Source organism: Geotrypetes seraphini, chromosome 5 (genome assembly GCF_902459505.1).
Source record: "Geotrypetes seraphini chromosome 5, aGeoSer1.1, whole genome shotgun sequence".
NCBI lineage: Eukaryota > Metazoa > Chordata > Amphibia > Gymnophiona > Dermophiidae > Geotrypetes > Geotrypetes seraphini.
The window spans coordinates 51,567,271-51,587,013 of NC_047088.1; the positions used below are offsets into that span (position 1 = coordinate 51,567,271).

The window sequence follows — 19,743 nt, forward strand, 5'->3', positions numbered from 1 at the left end:
GATCCTCTGGTTCCTGCATCGTTTTTATTTTGTTTGTTTGATGACATTTTCTTCTTATCAATCTTTTTTCCAAATAAAATTGAATTGTTGGAGTTTTAAATTTGAAATAGTAGCTTGTTTAGCCTGGAGCACAGCTCTTAACCGACCATTTCCTTGTGTGTCCAAGTTCTAGAATCGAGTGTAAGCCTCCTTGAGGTCGAGGGAGCATAGCCATTCGCCCTGATTGAGAAGAGGATAAAGAGTTGCTAAAGAAAGCATCTTGAATTTCTCCTTGACCAAGCATTTGTTGAGATCTCGAAGATCTAAGATGGGCCTGAGATTTCCTGTTTTCTTTGGAACTAGAAAGTAACGGGAGTAAAATCCCTGTCCTTTCTGGTCTAGAGGAACTTCTTCTATGGCGTTTAGAAGAAGGAGGGATTGAACCTCTTGTATCAGGAGAGAGGATTGATGAGTGTTCGAAGCAGACTCTTTTGGTAGACTTTGATCGGGATAAGTCTGGAAGTTGAGAGAGTAGCCGTGGCGGATGATGTTTAGGACCCATTGGTCGGATGTAATGATCTCCCACCGACTGAGATAATGGGTCAGGCGCCCTCCTATCGGTTGGGGAAGATGGGCAGATGGTATGATATTGGCTATGCTCAGGAGAAACACGTCAAAAGGGTTGAGTAGACTTTTGAGGTGGCGGAGGTTTCTGTTGCTGCTGCGCCTGCCTCTGAGGTTGACGTTGTTGTTGCTGTCGTTGTCGTCTAGGCTGTTGAGTAGCCTGAGGCAAGGGACGAGCAGCATAGCGGCGTTGGTAGGCCGATTGTTGTCGGAAAGGCCTAGTAGGGGGAGGCTTCTTTTTATTCTTTAGAAGAGTATCCCAACGTGTCTCATGCGCCGATAGCTTCTGTGTGGTGGAATCCATGGAATCACCAAACAGCTCATCCCCTAAGCAAGGTGCATTTGCTAGACGGTCTTGGTGGTTTACCTCCAGCTCTGAGACCCTGAGCCATGCCAACCTGCGCATAGCCACTGACATAGCCGTGGCTCTAGAAGTCAATTCAAAGGTGTCATAAATTGATCTCACTAGAAACTTCCTCAACTGGAGAAGAGAGGAGGCACAAGTGTTAAAAGCAGATTTTTTGCGATCAGGCAGATATTTCTCAAAGGTAGAAATAGTCTGGATTAAATGCTTCAAATAAAATGAGAAATGAAAAGCATAATTTCCTGATCTGTTGGCAAGCATGGCATTTTGATATAGCCGCTTGCCAAATTTGTCCATTGATTTCCCTTCTCTGCCAGGAGGGACTGAGGCATACACATTAGCTCCCGCTGATTTCTTTAAAGTGGACTCCACTAAAAGGGACTCATGCGGGAGTTGGGGTTTATCAAACCCAGGAATAGGTATCACCCTGTATAAAGAGTCCAATTTTCGAGGGGCTCCCGGGACAGTCAGGGGAGTTTCAAGGTTTTTATAAAATGTTTCTCTCAAGATATCGTGGAGAGGAAGTTTAAGGAATTCCCTTGGAGGCTGGTCGAAGTCCAATGCATCAAGAAATGCCTTAGATTTCTTTGACTCAGCCTCCAAGGGAATAGACAAGGATTCACACATTTCCTTTAGAAAAGAAGGAAAAGATGCGGAATCTGGATGAGAAGAGGGATTGGTAACAAGGCGTTCCTCCTCATCAGAAGAGCATTCACCTTCGGATAGAAAGGGCTCTTCAGAATCACCCCACAAATCAGGATCCCTAACCTGAGAGCCATGGTGTCGAGACTCTGGTGTGGAGGGTTCCTGGTGTCGGGTTTTATGTGTGGACTTACCCGACCTCATGGATACGGTACCAGGCGATGTAACCTGTTGTGCTGTTACCGAGGTTTGTACCGCCTGGTGGTGAGATTTAGGCTCTGGAGCTAAAACCGGCATCGAGGTCGATGAGGTGGTAAGACCCGGTACCGATAAAGTGGATGCCGATAAAAGAGGGCGTTCCACCATTGGTACCGGTGGCTCCGACCGTACCGGAACTGGAAGGTTCTGGGGCAAAAAGGCAGGTAGTAGCTGTTGGAGTTGCTCTCTCAACTGTACCTGCAGAACGGCGGCAATGCGCTCGTCCAGTGAAGGCACCGGTACCGCCTTTTTCTTCTGCGGTACCTTGGGTGCCGCTCGACACTCCGATGAAGAACCCGATGTCGAGGGGCTAACTTCTATCGGAGCGGAGCGCTTCCGTGGGCGCCTCGAGGTCGGCAGGATTGGACTCACTGCAGTAGAGACCGGAGGACGCTCCAGCGGGGAAGGCTTCTTAGCCGGCTTACCTGCTGGTTGCGACGCTGGCGCGGTATCGCGCGGTGTCGATGAAGTCGGTGCCGATTGAGAAGTAATCGATGTCGGTGCCGGTACATTGGAATCGGACATCTCGGCACCGAATAGCAACCGCTGCTGGATTTGGCGGTTTTTAAGTGTTCGTTTTTTCAAAGTTGCACAGCGGGTGCAAGTGGACGCTTGATGGTCGGGACCAAGACACTGCAGACACCAGTTATGCGGGTCTGTCAGTGAGATTGGCCTAGCGCACCGCTGGCACTTTTTAAACCCGGGCTGAGGGGGCATGAAAGTAAAGACAGCCTCTGCCAAATCGAAAGCCGAGGCTTCGATTGTGGCAACAGGCCCCGCTGGGGCGAAACGAAAAAGAAGGAAAAAACAACTAAAGTTTTTTTTTTTTTTTTTTTAAAGAAAAAGAATAAAGAAACCTTTATAAAAGCAAAGGTTTACGCGAGCGGGAAGATCGAAAAAATATTTCTTCAACAGCCGTTGAGGAAACGCGTCTTCTTAGCTCCGCGGAAACTAAGAAACTGGGGACCGGCACCTCTGTCGGGCGGGAAGGCACTCGCGCGTGCGCGGTGCGGCCTACTGGAACTTTCTAAGTTCTTAGAGTGCAATCACTCTAAAATTGTCCGTACCGGGGCTCCGTCGGTGCCGTCACCCATCAGTCAAGAATATGCTGCCTGCTTGTCCTGGGATAATCTGTATCATTCTAAGTCTACTAAGAGTTTTTTTATGAGAACCTAGATAAATAATGTTACAATACAAACAGTATTTACAAAAAAAGGCTCACAGATATATGCTGCCTATTTTATACAACTACAAGTTAGAGAAGGCCTAAAAACTTTAACCTTTCTCAACTATTCACTTGATGCTCCTTCCAAATGATAGTGGTGCAGCATTAAAATAGCAGCTAAAGCTAAGGAAGTTGATACATGAGGAAAGTGTGGTCGATTAATCTAATGGGCTTAAGTTATAGGACTACAAAAAGAAACTATCAGTGCCTCCAACTTCCTGTGGAACAAGTTAACCCTCTGCTCACCCCAGGAGTACTGATCCTTCTGATTGGAAGTAGCAAACAAGTTAATCTCCAACTCTACCCTGCTCTCACTTTCAACTCCCTAGGTGCTGAAACTGTGACAGACAGCACTGATCAGGAACCTGGTGGTCCACCCTCTTCCACTGTTTATACTCATTCCCAATCAACACATCCAATTCTGTTCACCCACCTTTTCATAAGGTTTATTGCATCCAAAACCAAACAGCAGCATGTGCCCATGGGAATCTGTACAAGCGAAATGCTGTCCATCTGGTGAGTATTTGCAATCAAATACAGCACCATGACCCTGGCCTTCAATCTGTAACATACAACATCCAAAAGTAGCAATTATGGTCAGTTCCATTAATTTACTGTCCCAAACATGTGCCACCATCCCCCAAACATCACCAGCAGGAGGGATGCCCAGTCCCTCCTGGAACCCCCCCCTTACCCCCGCAACCGAAGATCACCAACAGGAGGGATGCTCACTCCCACCTGTTGGAACTCACCCCCCTGAAAACCTGCCCCCCTCCCAACACCCCACAAGCCCACCCGGATCCCCCCATACCTTTTTCTTTTAGGCCGGCCGAAGGGATGCCTACTTTCTCCGGCCAGCAGGCCCACCTCCACAGACAGCACAGGGATACACCAGGGAAGGGCCTTTAGGCCATGATTGGCCCAGGCGCCTAAGGCCTAAGAAATCTAGCCAATTGGAGTTTTAGGCCATTCCCAGTGCATCCCAGAATGCACTGAGAGGCCTAAGATTCCGGTTGGCCCAGGTGCCTAAGGCCCCTCCTATGCACAAGGAATGGTAAGGCCCGTCATTCTGTGGAGGCCGGCCTGCCAGCCGGAGGGAGTGAGCATCCCTCCGGCCGGCCTACAAGGAAAAGGTAAGGAAGGGATCCGGGTGGTCTTGGCAGCAGGAGGAACTGGGCACTCCTCTTGCCGCGGACATTTGGGGGGGGGGGGCTTTGGGGGTTCTGGCAGGAAAGACTGAGCATTCCTCCTGCTGGCCAACGTCGTGGTGGAACAGGTTCCAGGCTGCTGCCGCTAAACTGATTGCAGCAGGATGATTCCCTTGCCGTGATCAATTCAACAGCCGCGTCTATTTGAAATATAGGCCAGCATTTTGCTGGCCTACATTTCAGGCACCTATTGTGGAACTAGGGAGCCGCCTAGGGCCGCCTAAACTCATCTAAGGTCACTTTTGGGCAAAACCACACTTATACCTAACCTTGGGCAAACTTAGGTGGCCCTATGCATCTCCCTAGACTCACGAAAACGCCTACAATGTAGGCTGACTGCCTTGGGGTGCTATTTTTTTTAACATGTGTGCTGATTGGCTGGTTAGACAGCGATAGGACATCTTCCACCGCCTACAATCCGGATGCTGTTTATAGAATTTGTCTCTAAGTAAATACAGGAATAATGTCTTAATGTAAGGCATATAATTAATTTTATTGTAAATATGAATACATTGGTTTTCTACCAAAGGTTTTACAGGATAAAGTTCAAAAGCATTTTACCAGGTACAAGGACTGCTTGAAAATTATCCACCCCCGACTTAGCTCTTCTAAAAGTAAGCATCAGATCAGGTGTTAACACATGCTGGGCAGAATTCCAGGAAGGGGTCCCAAAGCCTATAGCAGCCAGTACAACTCTGGATAGGCTTGGGGGCCCAGTGCAACTACCCTTGGTGCAAACCCTAATGTCAGGCCACAGTGTGTATACTTTTAGATGGGTTAAGATGAGGTCTTCTTTAAGCTGGTATCTTAAGGATCTTAGGGGGCTTTAGGAAATGGTGTGTGTATACTACATTTACAAATGTTTGTGTGCTATTTCAATTTTAGTTCATTTAAAAAGCTAGTGCAAAGTGCTTGAGCCAGCTGCACCCATGGGTAGTTTTCAAAAAAAAAAGAAAAAAAAAAAAGGTGTATATATATACACATATACATACGGACTTTCCCTTACAAAAGTGTCACAGTGCCTCCTTAATACCATTAGTCTATTATCAATGGATTAGTTCTCTGTACTCAGCCAATGAGAAAATACAATTTCTATTCCACCCAGTACAGTGGGCATTCCTAATATTAAAGATCATGGTTCCCTACATTGCTCTTAAGGGTTTCCAACCAGACAGGCTGAAGATATCTATGAAACATATGCATGAAACAAATGCAATGGAGGCAGTAAGTGCAAATCACTCTCATGAATATTCATTGATGATATCTTGAAAATCCAATCAGCTGGAGGTCCTTCTCATAACATGCTTGAAAACCACTGATCTAAAACAACCAACAGAGCAAACTTTTTTTTTTAATTATCTTGGTTCCTTTTGTGAGATATTAGCAAAAAAAATAAAAAATAAAAAATGAAAGGGAGTTGTGTTTGGCATCAAACAGTTTCCCAGCACAGTTTCCATTGCAGACTTACCATATTGAAGTAATTGCGAATTTTGGTTCCTTTGTCAAGGTCCCAAATAAAAATGTTCCCATCGTGGCCTGCAGAAAGTAGGATCTTTTGGTCATATGGATGAGCTTCCAGCACAAAGACTTCATCATCGTGGCCCTGGGGTAAAGGCAAATCAGCAACAACTGCAAATGCTTTCTATGCTGATCAATTTTCAACTTCACTCACTACTTTATACGCTCTAATTTATAAACAATTGCCCCAGAGGTGCTTGTTAATAATCTGTCAAACAATGGAAAATGAGAAATTAGAGCTTACCTGCTGATTTTCTTTCCTTTAGGCTCTCCAGACTGGTCCAGATGCTGATGTTTGAATTATGCACGACTATCAGCGGATGGAGATTGAGAACACAAACTTGAGAGGGTGCTGATTTCCTATTTCACTTACTTTTAGACATCAGAGTTTATTGTTTCATATGTGACTGTCCTAACTTTCATAATTGTAGCCTGATTGAAATTTTTTTTGTTTTTGCAGATCTGAAGTGACAATGGTGAAAAACAAGAGATTTCACTGCAAAAGCATGGAAGACAAAGAACATTCTGGGAGACCAACTAAAGTGACAATTCCAGAAAACGTGCATGACATTCATTCCATGATTCTGGGTGATAGAAGAATATCCACCAAAAGACTGAAGATATCCCAAGAATGACTAGGCTATATTATGCACAAGATTTTAGACATGGAGAAAGCTCTCAGGCAAATGGGTTCCCAAATGTCTCAGTGCTGAGCAGAAGCATGATCAAGTAGTTGCCTCACAATCCATTTTGGATCGATTTCAGCAGGATCCTGTGAAATTCTGAAACCATCTCGTAACTATAGATGAAACTTATATACATGGGCCATTTAAACTAAATTAATTTATGGAGCTTATACGGTTGGGCAGACTGGATGGACCACTTGAGTCTTTATCTGCCACACACACATATACATGATCCAGAGACAAAAGAACAATCCAAAGAATGGAGACACGGTGGTTCTCCACTCCAAGTGTCTGTCTTTTGGGACATGATGGAATTTTGCTTGTAGATTACACTTACAGTTATTTTATTTGATACAAGTGTTTAAGCCCGTTACATTAATGGGTGCTAGAGTAGATGTGTCTGTCTGTCTTTCTTACTTTCTCTCTCTCTCCTTTTCCGCCGTCTGTCTTGTCTTTCTTTCTTTCTTTCTGTCTCTCTCTCTTTTTGACCGCTTTCTACACTCAGGCCCAACAATTCTCCCTTTCTATTCCCTCCCTCCCTCCCATGTCCTTAGTGCCCCTAGTGCCTCCTTCCCATGTCCTTAATGCCCCCAGTGCCTCCTTCCTATATTCCTAATATTCCTATATCTTTAGTGCCCCTAGTGCCTCCTTCCTATGTCCTTAGTGCTCCCAGTGCCTCCTTCCTATGTCCTTAGTGCCCCCAGTGCCTCCTTCCCATGTCCTTAGTGCCCCAGTGCCTCCTTCCTATGTCCTTAGTCCCCTTCCCATGTCCTTTGTGTCCCCAGTGCCCCTTCCCATGTCCTTAGTGCCCCCAGTGCTCCTTCCTATGTCCCCCTCACTGCCTTCCAGCCTTTGTCAGACCCCCCTCTCCCGAAGCTAGCCAGCCTACCTCCTTCACTATCTGCCGCGCTAAAGCCAGCCTTCCTGCCTGGCTCCCTCCAGCGCCAAAGCCTGCCTCCTCCCCCCCCACTGTACCGGCCCCCGCTGCTGTTATCTACCGTCTGGCCTACCACTGCTTCAAACATTCCCCCCCCAGTCCACTGCCACTGCTGCCCGCCACAACTAAAGCAAAGGGAAAAGGGTCCGCCACACACAAACCACCGCAGGCTCCAGCTGAATGCGTCGAACACCGCCATAGAGCTACAGATCACGGAGGCAGAGATCACAAAGTTGTAAGTGCGCATGCACGCTTAGGGTTTTATTATGATAGATTCAACAATTATTAATAAAAATGTTAAATCAAAGTGGTTTACAATAAAAAAAAAAAGGAATAAAAATAAAATCAATAAGGACAAACAGGATAGATCGACCATAATAATTTGGATAAGAAAAAGGGAGAGAAAGATTTACAATATACTAAAGGGAAGAACAAAAAAGGTAAACAACAAAAGGGAAAGGGAAAAAGAAAAACTGTATTAGCAAGAAGAAAAAAAAAAGGAAACTTATAAATGGGCTGTTTCAAATGCCATTTTAAAGTTCAGGCTGTCCCCGTTTTAAGAACACTCGACTTACGTCGAACTTGTACTTACGAACCGGGGTACTGCCTCTCTCTTCCTGTGCCAACACGCCCTTTCTTTCTCCCTTCCTGTCCTAACGTGACTTACCTCTTCCCTTCCGTGTCCCCTCCATTCTGCGTCCCAAATTCATGCCTCACGCATTTACCTTCTCTTGCTGGCTTCCTCCTCCCAGCCGCATTTTTGTTGTCAAAGCCACTAGCAGCAGCTCTAGCATGTGGTCCCCTGGTCTTGCAAAGACGTGATCAGTGGCTTGTGCATGCAGCCCGCTGCATCAGAGGGAAAGCTCCTGGTCAGCAGGCCACATGCACAAGTCGTCAATCGCATCTTTGCAAGATCAAGGGACCATGTGCTGGAGCCACCACTAGCGGCTTTGACAACAGAAATGAGGCTGGGAGGAGAAGGTCAGCAAGAGGAGGTAAACGCAGGAGGCACGAACTTGGGACTCGGAACAGAAGGGGACAACGAGGGGCACACTGGGACACAGAAGGGAGGAGGAGGGGAGTCACGTTGGGACAGGAAAAGAGAAAGTGGGACTGTGTTGGCATAGGAAGGGAGCAGGGTCGCGTTGGGACACAGAAGGAAGGGAGGGAGTACAAACTTCGGACAAAGAATGGAAGAAGGAAGGGAGCATAAACATGGGATAAAGAATGGAGTGAGGGAGAGGAGCATGAACTTAGGACTAGAGAATGACACGGTGGCGGTTTACCCGCGGCCACCGCATTTTAGCCGCGGGTCACCCGCCGAAAACGGGGAAGAAAACTAGCAGTCGCTGCGGCGACGGGGACAAGGCCATTCACCGCCCGCGGGGCGGTGAATGGTCTTGTCTCCGCAGTGAGGTATCAAGGATCGCGCGGTCCCCGCAGCCACCGCCCGCCCGCCCATAGCATTTAGCCAGCTCCCTCCCTCCACCTCAACTTAAATTTCGAGTTTTCCGGCTTCCTTTTTTCCGAGCCGCATGTGTTCAAAAATCCGTGCACGCGCGGCTGCGCGAGTCAATCAATCTTCTCCTCTGACGCAACCGGAAACAGGAAGTTGCAGGAGAGGAGAAGTTTGATTGACTCGCGCAGCCGCGCGCGCACGGATTTTTGAACACGTGCGGCTCGGAAAAAAGGAAGCCGGAAAACTCGAAATTTAAGGTGAGGTGGAGGGAGGGAGCTGGCTAAATGCACGGCTTTTTGAACCCGTGCGGCTAGGGAAAAAGGAAGCCGGCAAACTCGGAACGAATATAAGGTGAGGTGGAGGGAGGGTGGGGGCTGCTGGACCATTCTTCATTACTTTGCCATACTAATTCCATTCTATGTTAGGTGCCACGGACTCAGATTCGAGTCCTAGCGATGATGAGTTAAAGATCCCAAAAGAAGCCAACTTCTAAATCCAGTGGTTAGAGCTACACTACACTCCTTGTGACCCTGGGCAAGTCACTTAATCCCTATTGCTTCTGACACAATGGGCAGTTCCAAAGACCAAGACTGGCCAGTGTCAAAGACAGGATGCTGAGCTTGATAGACCCTTAGTCTCCACTGTTTTTAGTGATCAACAAAGTTCTGTTTCTATAATCACCCTAATTCTGTTATCATTGGACTAGATATTCAAAATGATTTAAATGGCCAGGACAGGCTCCTGGCTGTTCAAATCATCTGTCCAGGGCTAACCAGGCATTTTCAATCTTCATGTTCAGCCCAAATGGTGTCACACAATTCAGCAAAAATACCCAATGTTGTTCCTCATAATTTAAATATTGCTCATAGAAGGAACAACATTGGGTATTTTTGCAAATGGAAGTTGGAGGGTTAATTCCCTTGAAACAGCCAATTGAGTGAAACATGAATTCATGCTGGGACACAAGATAGGTTGAATTTGTTTTGAATTTAAAAAGAAAAATGATCAATGAAGAATACTATAATGGCAAGAAAATATAATGATAAAACAGCAACTAATTTTGCCTATTTTTATATATTAAAAAAGTACTACATAAGGTGAATGTCCATATTGCTGTCTGTTGTTCTGCTGAGCACTGGCATTGAAACAGCAAAATGCATTTATTGCATACTTGTCCTCTGTCGGAAACATTATGGTGGTATATTAGTTGTGTTAATAAAAATTTATAAACAAAGCCCTGCCAGCTGAACATCTCTTTCTCTAGTTCAGCAGCAGGAACTTTGATTTATAAGAATGGAATACGCTAAATATTAGAGTACTAAGGCTTATATGGATGCTGCGGGGACGGTGACGGGGCGGTGAATGGGATGGCAGTGGCGGTGACGGGGCGGTGAAAGGGATGGCAGTGACGGTGACGGGGCGGTGAATGGAATGGCGGTGACGGGGCGGTGCAGAGGATGGTGGGCCGGGGACGGGGCGGTGACGGGGACAGATTTTTTCCCCGTGTCATTCTCTACTTAGGACATAGGATGGAAGAATGGAGGAAGTGCGGGAAAGAGATGCTGAGGTGGGGAGGGAATAGAAAGGGAGAATTGTTGGGCATGGGTGTATAAGTGAGAGGGAAAGAGAGATGGTGCACATGGGTAAATGAAGAAAGCAGGTGAATTGTTCAGCATAGGGAAGAAGAAAGAAATATTGGACATGGTGGTGGGAGAGGCATAAGGTATAGATGCATGGGGAAGAGAGATGAGAGGGAGAAATTTTGGATGTGGTGGTGAAGAGGGAACAATGGGACTGATGAACAAAAATAAGTGTAAACCTCCTATCTTTTCTTTCTATTTAAATTACAGTACTTTATTTTGAGGACTGTTTCTTTAATGTTTAATGTTCTTTAATGTTTTTATAGACAATGTACTGTACGCGATCCAAGCTACATACAAATTCAACTTAAGAACAGTTTAAAAAAATGGAACTCATTCTTAACCCAGGGACTAATAAGTCTTTAATTGATTCTTAAATTTATTTTATTTTTTTTATTTATAAATTTATTCATTTGTTACAGAAATATAACAATTTACCGTTAATTACACACTTTCAAAGTAAAATATATACTAAACATTAAGATATTTGTCAAAGTCCACATTATCATTGGGGCTAGATATCTACTGAAAAGATCACATCAATAAAAAGAAAATATTCTCTGAGAGCAGGTACAGTTAATCATCTGAGACTTAAAATTTTTTTTAAGATTTTTCAGCCCTTAAATATAATGAAAAATAATTCCACAGGGAATTACTGAAAAATTGGAATCCCTGTGAATGTCCAAAAATATCTGCCTGAAAGATGGCACAGTCAGCAAGTGTTGATGAGAGGAACAAAGATTTCTTTGAGGTGAATATGGGATTAAATGACTAGACAGGAATGAGGGAAGACCTGGAGACTGGATCTAGAAACAAAGTACATTATATTTGAGATCCAAAATAGGATAAAAGGTCCCTTCCTTTTTGGGAACCACAAAGTAGATGGAATAACTCCCCATGCCACTCTACTTCTGCAGAACAGGGACCACTGCCTGCAACAGCAAGAGTTTTTGCAAAATATCTCTGACCATTCTTGCCTTCCAACAAGAGCAACAAGGAGACTCTAGATAAAGATATGGCAACGGAAGGTCGAATTCTAAGGTTTAAGCTTTTCAAAAAACCTCAAGAACTCACTGATCTTTTATAATCTGGGTCCACATCTGGTAGAAATTTGAGTCAACACCCCCCCCCCCAAATACCCCAAACACAGGCAGGTAGAAGTCCGGGGTTAAATGGCAACCAATTCAAAATTAAACCAGAATTAAATTTAGGAAGACCCTCTTCGGGCCTACCAGACCAATTGACTACAAAGGTTTCACATCTATCATCTGCTGGAGACAGAAAACGTATTGGCTGGAGAGTAGCTGCACAGGACTAATATACAATCTCAAGTTTAAGTGTTGTCAGTCTCCATCTGCCGGCATTAGCATCAGGACCGGTCTGGAGGGCCGACAAGGAAGGGGACATTTCTATATTATTCATAACATGGGCATTTTCAAAAGCCATTCACCTGGATAAATAAGCACTTACTTGAATAACAAAGCTCTCTGAAAATTGCCCACCTTCAACCTGGCTAAAAGTACATGCAGGAATTCACATGAGGCGTAATTTTAACTGTATTTGGATGAGGCATTCTTAGTGGCATCTTTAGGTTAGGAGAGACTGCACTTTTTAATTTAACCAAGTTATTTTCCATGGAAAAAGTACAGGAAACACAAATATAAACATTTATGAATATTTTCTCATTGCAAAATGGTGCAAAGACCACAGGAAAGAAGTACCCATGGACCTTTCAATACCACAAAAAAGCCTCTCTGCCCACCCCACCCCTACCCCCTGCAATAAACTAGTACTATAGGAAGAGTTAGAACACATTCCCCCTCAGCAAATCTTGGACAGGTGAAGGGGCATAATCAAAAGTGTGCCTTGTTTTGTGCAAAACATGCGCAAACCCAACTGGAGAAATGTCCATTTTCAAAGCTATCTTTTATTTTTGAAAATGAGCTAGGTATAAGTTTTGGTCTTTAGGATGTCTACCTCAAAATGGCGATTCTAAGCCAATCAGGGACTTCGGCTCCTTCCACTGCATCCCAAGATGTATTGGGACGGGGAAGTCCCGTCAATTGCAGCACATGGCCCTGTAGGCTGGAGGGAGTGAACTTCCCTCCTGCTGTTTGCTCTTTCAAAAGTACGGGAGGGGAAGGTTCTGGGGATGTGGGATGGGGGAACAGGAATCCAATGCCGGCATCATATCTGGCAAACAGCATTAAATTTCTGGGTTATTTTTAGTCAGCCGAGACTTAGCCGACTAAACCATTATTCAATGACTCGCCAGCTAAGTCCTAGCGGCCAAAGATAGACCTGGGTCTGTTTTTGTGCCTTAGATGGCAAGCCACTGAATATTGGTGGCGACTGGCTATATCGCTCAACATAGCTGGTTACTGGACAATCTGCCAAATAGGATATTGAACAGAAGATACTTCTGTTGAAAATCGACACTTAGCTGGCCAGGGGTTGTTCTCTGCCAATTAAGTACTACTGAATATCAGACGGTATGAGTTTATTTTTCTATGCAATTTGACTATAGTACAGTTACTTACCATAACAGGTGGTATCCTGGGACAGCAGACAGATATTTTCACATGTGGGTGATGTGGATGCACAGAGCCCCGGCATGGACAGTGAAAAGTATAGTATCACTTTAAGCTTTATCAAGTTTTTAGACTTCCCGCACCGTGTTTGTGCGAGTGCCTTCACCACCTGATGCCAACTCGCAAGGTCATCAGTTCTATGCCCAAGCGAAGAAGCCAACTAGGAGACGTGGGCGGGTTGTGAGAATATCTGCCTACTGTCCCAGGATAACACCTGTTATGGTATGTAACTGCGCTTTATCCTTAGACAAGCAGGCAGCATATTCTCACATATGGGACTCCCTAGCTTCAATAAAAAGGATGAAAGAAGAGTTGGGTTCCAAGAAACATTAAAAAATTAAAGTTGCCTCGCAAAAATCTAAACCTAATGTCTGATACAAGAGCATGGAGGCAAGGGAAGGAACTTAATGGAAAAAAAGAATAGAGAAAACTCCATGCTCTACTAGAGGTAAATGGAAGATTCCGAGAAAACCTATATGCATGGAGGTTAAAATATAATAAACGACCTCCAAGAGTCAGTTGAATCTAAATATAGGTGATGAAGATGCCAAAAAGATTTTTAAAAAAAAATAAGAGAACTACAGGCTAATGCACCTACAGTGATACCTTGGATTACGAGCATAATCCGTTCCAGGAGCATGCTCGTAATCCAAAATGCTCGTTTATCAAAGCGAGTTTCCCCATAGGAAATAATGGAAACTCGCTTTGATGCGTTCCCCCCCCCCCCCCGAGAACCGGCATTGCTCCCCTCGAAGGCACCCCCCCTGCGATCCGGCACACCCCCTGCCTCGAACCGGCACCCCCCCGCCACAATCCGACCCCCCCCCCCGACACAATTGGGCACCCCCTGCCGCTTCTTACCCTCATCTGGGCACTCTTGAAAATCGGCCTCCTCCTCTGCTGGGCCTGCCTGCGAGTTCACATTCACGTTCAGAACGTGAACTCGCAGGCCTTGAGCATGCTCAGATGCTCAAGGCCCAGCAGAGGAGAAGGCCGATTTTCAAGAGTGCCCAGATGAGGGTAAGAAGCGGCAGGGGGTGCCCAATTGTGTCGGGGGGGGGGGTCGGATCATGGTGGGGGGTGCCCAATCGTGGCGGGGGGGTTGGATCGTGGCGGGGGGGGTGCCCAATCGTGGCGGGGGGGGTGCCGGATCCCAGGGGGGGTGCTCGTAAATCGAGCCATGCTCAGTTTCCGAGGCACCGATTTTGCAAATGTTTTGCTCGTCTTGCAAAACACTCGCAAATCGGTGCACTCGTAAACCGAGGTACCACTGTATATGAAACAGCCGACTCAATGAAGAATTGAAACCAGTCCTATCCGTGAGTAGATACGAATGAAAAGGGAAAAGAATTTCGTAATCAAACAAAAGCATGAATTTCTTGAAAATAATTGCTTTAGAGGATAAAAAGTAGGAACTGTCCTAGAAAAGACGATACTATGGAGCAGGGGTAGGGAACTCCGGTCCTCGAGAGCCATATTCCAGTCGGGTTTTCAGGATTTCCCCAATGAATATGTATTGAAAGCAGTGCATGCAAATAAATCGCATGCATATTAATTGGGGAAATCCTGAAAACCCGACTGGAATACGGCTCTCAAGGACCGGAGTTCTCTACCCCTGCTATGGAGTATAAAACTAAAATGGCATAGAGGCTTAGAGAGGCAATCAAAAAACACATCTAAGTCCCCTTTTGGCCTAAATCACTAGATGCTGAAAGTAGACAACAGGGAAATGTCCATTCTGAAAAAAAAACTAGGTGCCTGGGCCAATGAGGCTCTAGGCATTCCACAATACACTGGGAAGGGGCAGGCCCACCATTCCAAGGATGGTGGGCCTGCCTGATGGACAGAAGACCCAGCCGGCCAACTTTCAGGTTAGTGGGGCGGAGTCCAGGATAGTGGGGGAAGTGCTTTTCGGCAGGAGGGCATGGGATCCCTCATGCCGGTTTTTCGCAGGGGGTGTCGGTGTTGGCAGGAGGGCATGGGATCAGGTTTGTCAGGAGGGGGATGGGTGCCGTCAGGAGAGCTTGGGCTCCCTTCTGCCGGTCAGCTGTTCAGGGGGGGGTTAATAGGCATCTCTCCTTCCGGTAATCGTGAGGTGAGTGGGGGGGGGGGAGGCACAGCAGCCGCAATCAGCTCAGTGGCCCCTATTCGGAACTTATATCTGTTTTGACTTGGTCTAAGTCAAAACGTATAAGTTCTGTCTGGGCAGTCTCGTTAAACTTTTGGTTATACTTAAGTCTAGGTCAGCCCACCTCCTGCCCTTTCCCCTCCTCCAAAAATGCCTCTTTTCGTTCTAGGCGTTCAGAGGCAGGGTAAAGGCCTAAGCTGGTTTTAGATACTTTTAAATCCAGCTTTGATTATCGGTACTTGGACGATCTATCTTTTTGATCGTCCAAGTACCGACCAGCCAAGCGTTATCCCAAATTATCAAATAAATTATTCCTGAGCCAGTAACATCAACTGAAGGTAAGGCAATACCATGAGTATGACCCAACTAAACTAAAAGAGGCAATGTGTCTGCTAAGTTAAAGTGCTGAATAGAATTTTCTTTGGAAGCAATAGAGATATTTCTAGAAAAAATGGTCACCAATATCAAAAAAACATGAGGAAAAAAACCTCAATGTTTTCTCGTATTATCTAAAATATCTGAGAAAGTTCATAAAAAAAATTTAAATGGGAAGGCAACTCGGCAGAGAAACAAGAGATACTTCTTCACTCCACAGAAAATGAAAAACCGACGACCTCGCGAGTTGGCGTCGGGCGGGAAGGCATTCGCGCATGCACGGTGCAGGCAGTCTAAAAGCTGTGCAGGCAGTCTAAAAGCTCGACAAAGCTTAAAGTGATACTACACTTTTCACTGTCCATGCAGGGGCTCTGTGGATGACATCACCCACATTTGAGAATATGCTGCCTGTTTTGTCTTAAGAATAACAATTGGCTTGATCAATAGTACAAAGGTGGTTTACAAAAACATATATATTTATGTTCTCTTGTCATTCTTGAATTTATAGAAGTTATACAAGTTTGAAGTTTAGTAACTCACGGATAAGATATGAAGAAGTTGCCCAGTGCACGAGTTCCACACTTTCAAAAGGAAATTGTTGACTGCAGTGATGACACTTGTGTCACAGCGGTCCCAGGCAACCATAGTTACCTTAAGCTTAATCACCTTGTCCTCCACAGACACCAGGCTATTCCTAGAACAAGAAAATTTATTTAGCAATGCTGAGTTATAGGCCCAATGGTAGAATTATGTGTTATCCCATGGGAGTCCTGGGTTCAGTTTCTGCTCTCAGCCAGGTAGGAACTGAGAATGATGCTAAGAAAGTAATCATGGCCTCCAGCTATTGCTTACCAGAAGTACCTGCTGCCGAAGGGAAGGGTACATATTTTACTGAGAGCACCACAATTTGTAGTTTCTTCCCCAGACACTGCATCCCTTTCAAAAAGCACAGTCCATTAGGTCAGCCCTGATAGTTTGAGCCTCAATTATATGAAAAACAGACCATGCAAAGGAACAAATCTCCACAGCCCAGAACAGCTCAAGTGTCATTTTTTAGCAGAATTATTATGTCCAATCACATAATAAATTTTCACCCTTCACCTTTCTTACATGCACTGTAATTTTTGGTTGGTTTTTACGTAAGATTCGAGCAATTTCAAAATTTCTATGTCCGAAATCATTGAACATTCTCATTCACTCCTTGGTGATTTCCAAACTAGATTACTGCAACGCACTTTTTAAAGGAATATCATTGAATGAAATTAAACGCCTTCAAATCATTCAAAACGTTTCTATTAAGCTTATAACCAAATCCAGGAAATTTGATCATGTTACACCTCTTTTGAAAGATGCACATTGGCTTCCAATCACTCATCGAATAACATATAAACTTTGCTTGCTCACTTTCAAAACTCTTCTCAATAAAACACCGGCATTTATATACAAACTACTAATCCCGTACTATCCTTGGAGAACCTTAAGATCCAACGATCAAAATTTACTGACTATTCCTTCGCTCAAGATTATTAGCACAAGACGGCAGTTTATTTTTTCTGTAACTGCTCCACAGATTTGGAATGCTCTTCCAATTTACCTACGAAATGAACATGATCTGGAAAAATTGAAAAGTATTCTAAAAACATTTCTTTTTAAAGATGCTTTTGATATTTAATCTATTATTTAGTGACTATTGTTTGTTTGTTTTTTTTCATTACTCATTCCCCTCATGTGTTTTCCCTTTTTTTGTTCTGCTTTTCTATCATGAATTGTATTTCACTTCCCTTCATTACCTTTTGTTATGCGTATATTGGACTATTTTTAATTTAATGCTATTATTTAAAGTGTGTAATGTTTGTTTCCCTTTGAATGTATTTTAAATTGTACATCGCTTAGAATTACGATTAAGCGATTAATCAAATGAACTATTAAACTTGAAACTTTTGTTTGTTTGAGGGGGAAGGAAAAGATTTCAGAAATTTCACTGAAAGCTGTTGTCTATTAGGCAATAGTTAGCATTCAGTTGATGAAACCATCATGTCAGAAAAACCTTTCCTTCTTTAGTACCCTTCTTTACTTTTTTATAATTCAATGATTACTCTTTTTAGTGCTTTACTATACTTATATATTTGTAAATTAAACATAGTAACATAGTAAATGACGGCAGATAAAGACCCAAGTGGTCCATCCAGTCTGCCCAACCATACATGCTCCAACCATACATGCTCGATATTGTACAGCGAAAGATTAGAGAAACTGGGCCTCTTCTCTCTCGAACAGAGGAGATTGAGAGGGCATATGATCGAAACATTCAAGGTACTGATAAGGACAGGTTGTTCACCCTCTCCAAGGTAGGGAGAATGAGAGGGCACTCTCTAAAGTTGAAAGGGGATAGATTCCATACAAAAGTAAGGAAATTCTTCTTCACCCAGAGTGGTGGAAAACTGGAACCTCTTCCGGAGTCTGTCATAGGGGAAAACACCCTCTAGGGATTCAATACAAAGTAGGAACGTGCGCTGGTAGGGTTAGTCTCAGTTAGGGTGCTGGTCGTTGACCAGAGGGCCGCCGCGTGAGCGGACTGCTGGGTATGATGGACCACTGGTCTGACCCAGCAGCGGCACTTCTTATGTTCATAAATTAATTTAGTTTAAATGTAAAAGAGTTGCAAATTAACTTGGGTGACTCCTGCTCAATGGAGCTTGTTTATTTCACTTGAGCTTGTTCAGAAGCAGCCATCGCACATCTCCTACTGCTACAACTTTTCTTTGTTGCATCACGAAAAGATTGTGCCACTGTGCATGCCATTTTAAAACGGTTGCTTCTGGAGAAGCTCAAGTGAAATGAGCAAGCTCCATTGAGCAGGAGTCACCCAAGTTAAGTTGCTACTTTTCTAATTTACAAATATAAAAGTATAGTAAAGCACTAAAAAGGAGAAAGCATTGAATTATAAAAAAATTATGGAGGGTAATAAAGAAAGGAAGGTTTTTCTGACTGGTAATGATTTCAGCTCCTGAATGCCTACTACTGTCTAATAGACAACAGCATTCGATGACATTTCTGAAGTTTTTCCTTGCACCACAGTGCTTTAAGATAAAGGGTGAAAAGTATTGTAGTGAATAGGCATCATTTTTCTTCCTCTGTGTAGATTTACTATATGCACACTCAGGGGGGAGGGAGGATTTAGGGAGGAAATTTTATAATTATGTTTATAATAATAGTATAATATATTTTATATAAAATAAATGATGAAGGGTGAGTGGGTAGGGTTTTTATCTTTGTTGGTCTATTAGATTATATGTGTTAGATTTTAAGTGCTATATTGGAATCAATTTATGATATATTGATGTGCACTTGTTCGATTTTAAAATGAATAAAGAATTGGGGAAAAAAAAGATAAAGGGTGAAAATTTATTATGTTATAATTATTCTGATGGAGAACATAATTTGTTATGTTATATTATATATAACCCCCTGTTACTCCTGGATGCTGGCAAAGGGCACACAAAGCTAATTTTATTTCTAAGGACCAGAGCTGGGACTCATTCATGGAATAGGATCCCACAGCACCAGACTTTCACTCCATCCTCAGAATAATGCAGACAACAACTCTTTCTTCTTAGAACAAGGAAGAGGCACACTCTTAAACAGTGAACTGTTGCTTTCAGAACACAGTCCAAGATATGATTTAACAGAAGCCAAACCTCTCAATCAGATCTTATACTGATCAGTTGGTGTGGTCTGACCAAAAGCTAATTTACTGCCTAAATCCAGTCCTTAAATCTCCTCTGGAGTGAGGTCACAAAACTGAGACTACTTTCCAGGAAGTCCAAAAACTGGCTTGTCTTCTCAATGTTTTTTCTTAGGCTTCTGGAAACTGCTGGAACTCCTGTCCTAAGTCCATAGCCTTTTCCAGAGGTCTGTGGTTCCCATGGAGACCCAGATGTATGAGCTTTTACTCCAACTATCAAACTGTGCAGATCTAAATGCTAAGCTGCCCTTCCAATACCAGTACATAGCATATAGCACTGATAATTTTAAAACTCTCAGCTTGCAATTCTAGGAAATAGATGCAACCCCTTAACTCTTCACTTTGGTGCATACTACTTGCCCAG

General features: G+C 44.0%; 1 protein-coding gene across 6 annotated transcripts in view; it reads right to left on the bottom strand.

The window, feature by feature from the left end:
- The window catches only part of BRWD3 (bromodomain and WD repeat domain containing 3), a 286,770-nt gene that overhangs the window by 181,918 nt on the left and 85,109 nt on the right, over positions 1–19,743 (bottom strand). For all 6 annotated transcript variants that reach the window (XM_033944590.1, XM_033944589.1, XM_033944588.1 and 3 more), the window contains 3 exons: positions 16,175–16,328; positions 5,769–5,903; positions 3,526–3,654 (listed from right to left, as the gene is read on the bottom strand). In XM_033944590.1, coding sequence (XP_033800481.1) covers positions 3,526–3,654; positions 5,769–5,903; positions 16,175–16,328 — 418 coding nt within the window. The remainder of the gene's footprint in view (positions 1–3,525; positions 3,655–5,768; positions 5,904–16,174; positions 16,329–19,743) is intronic.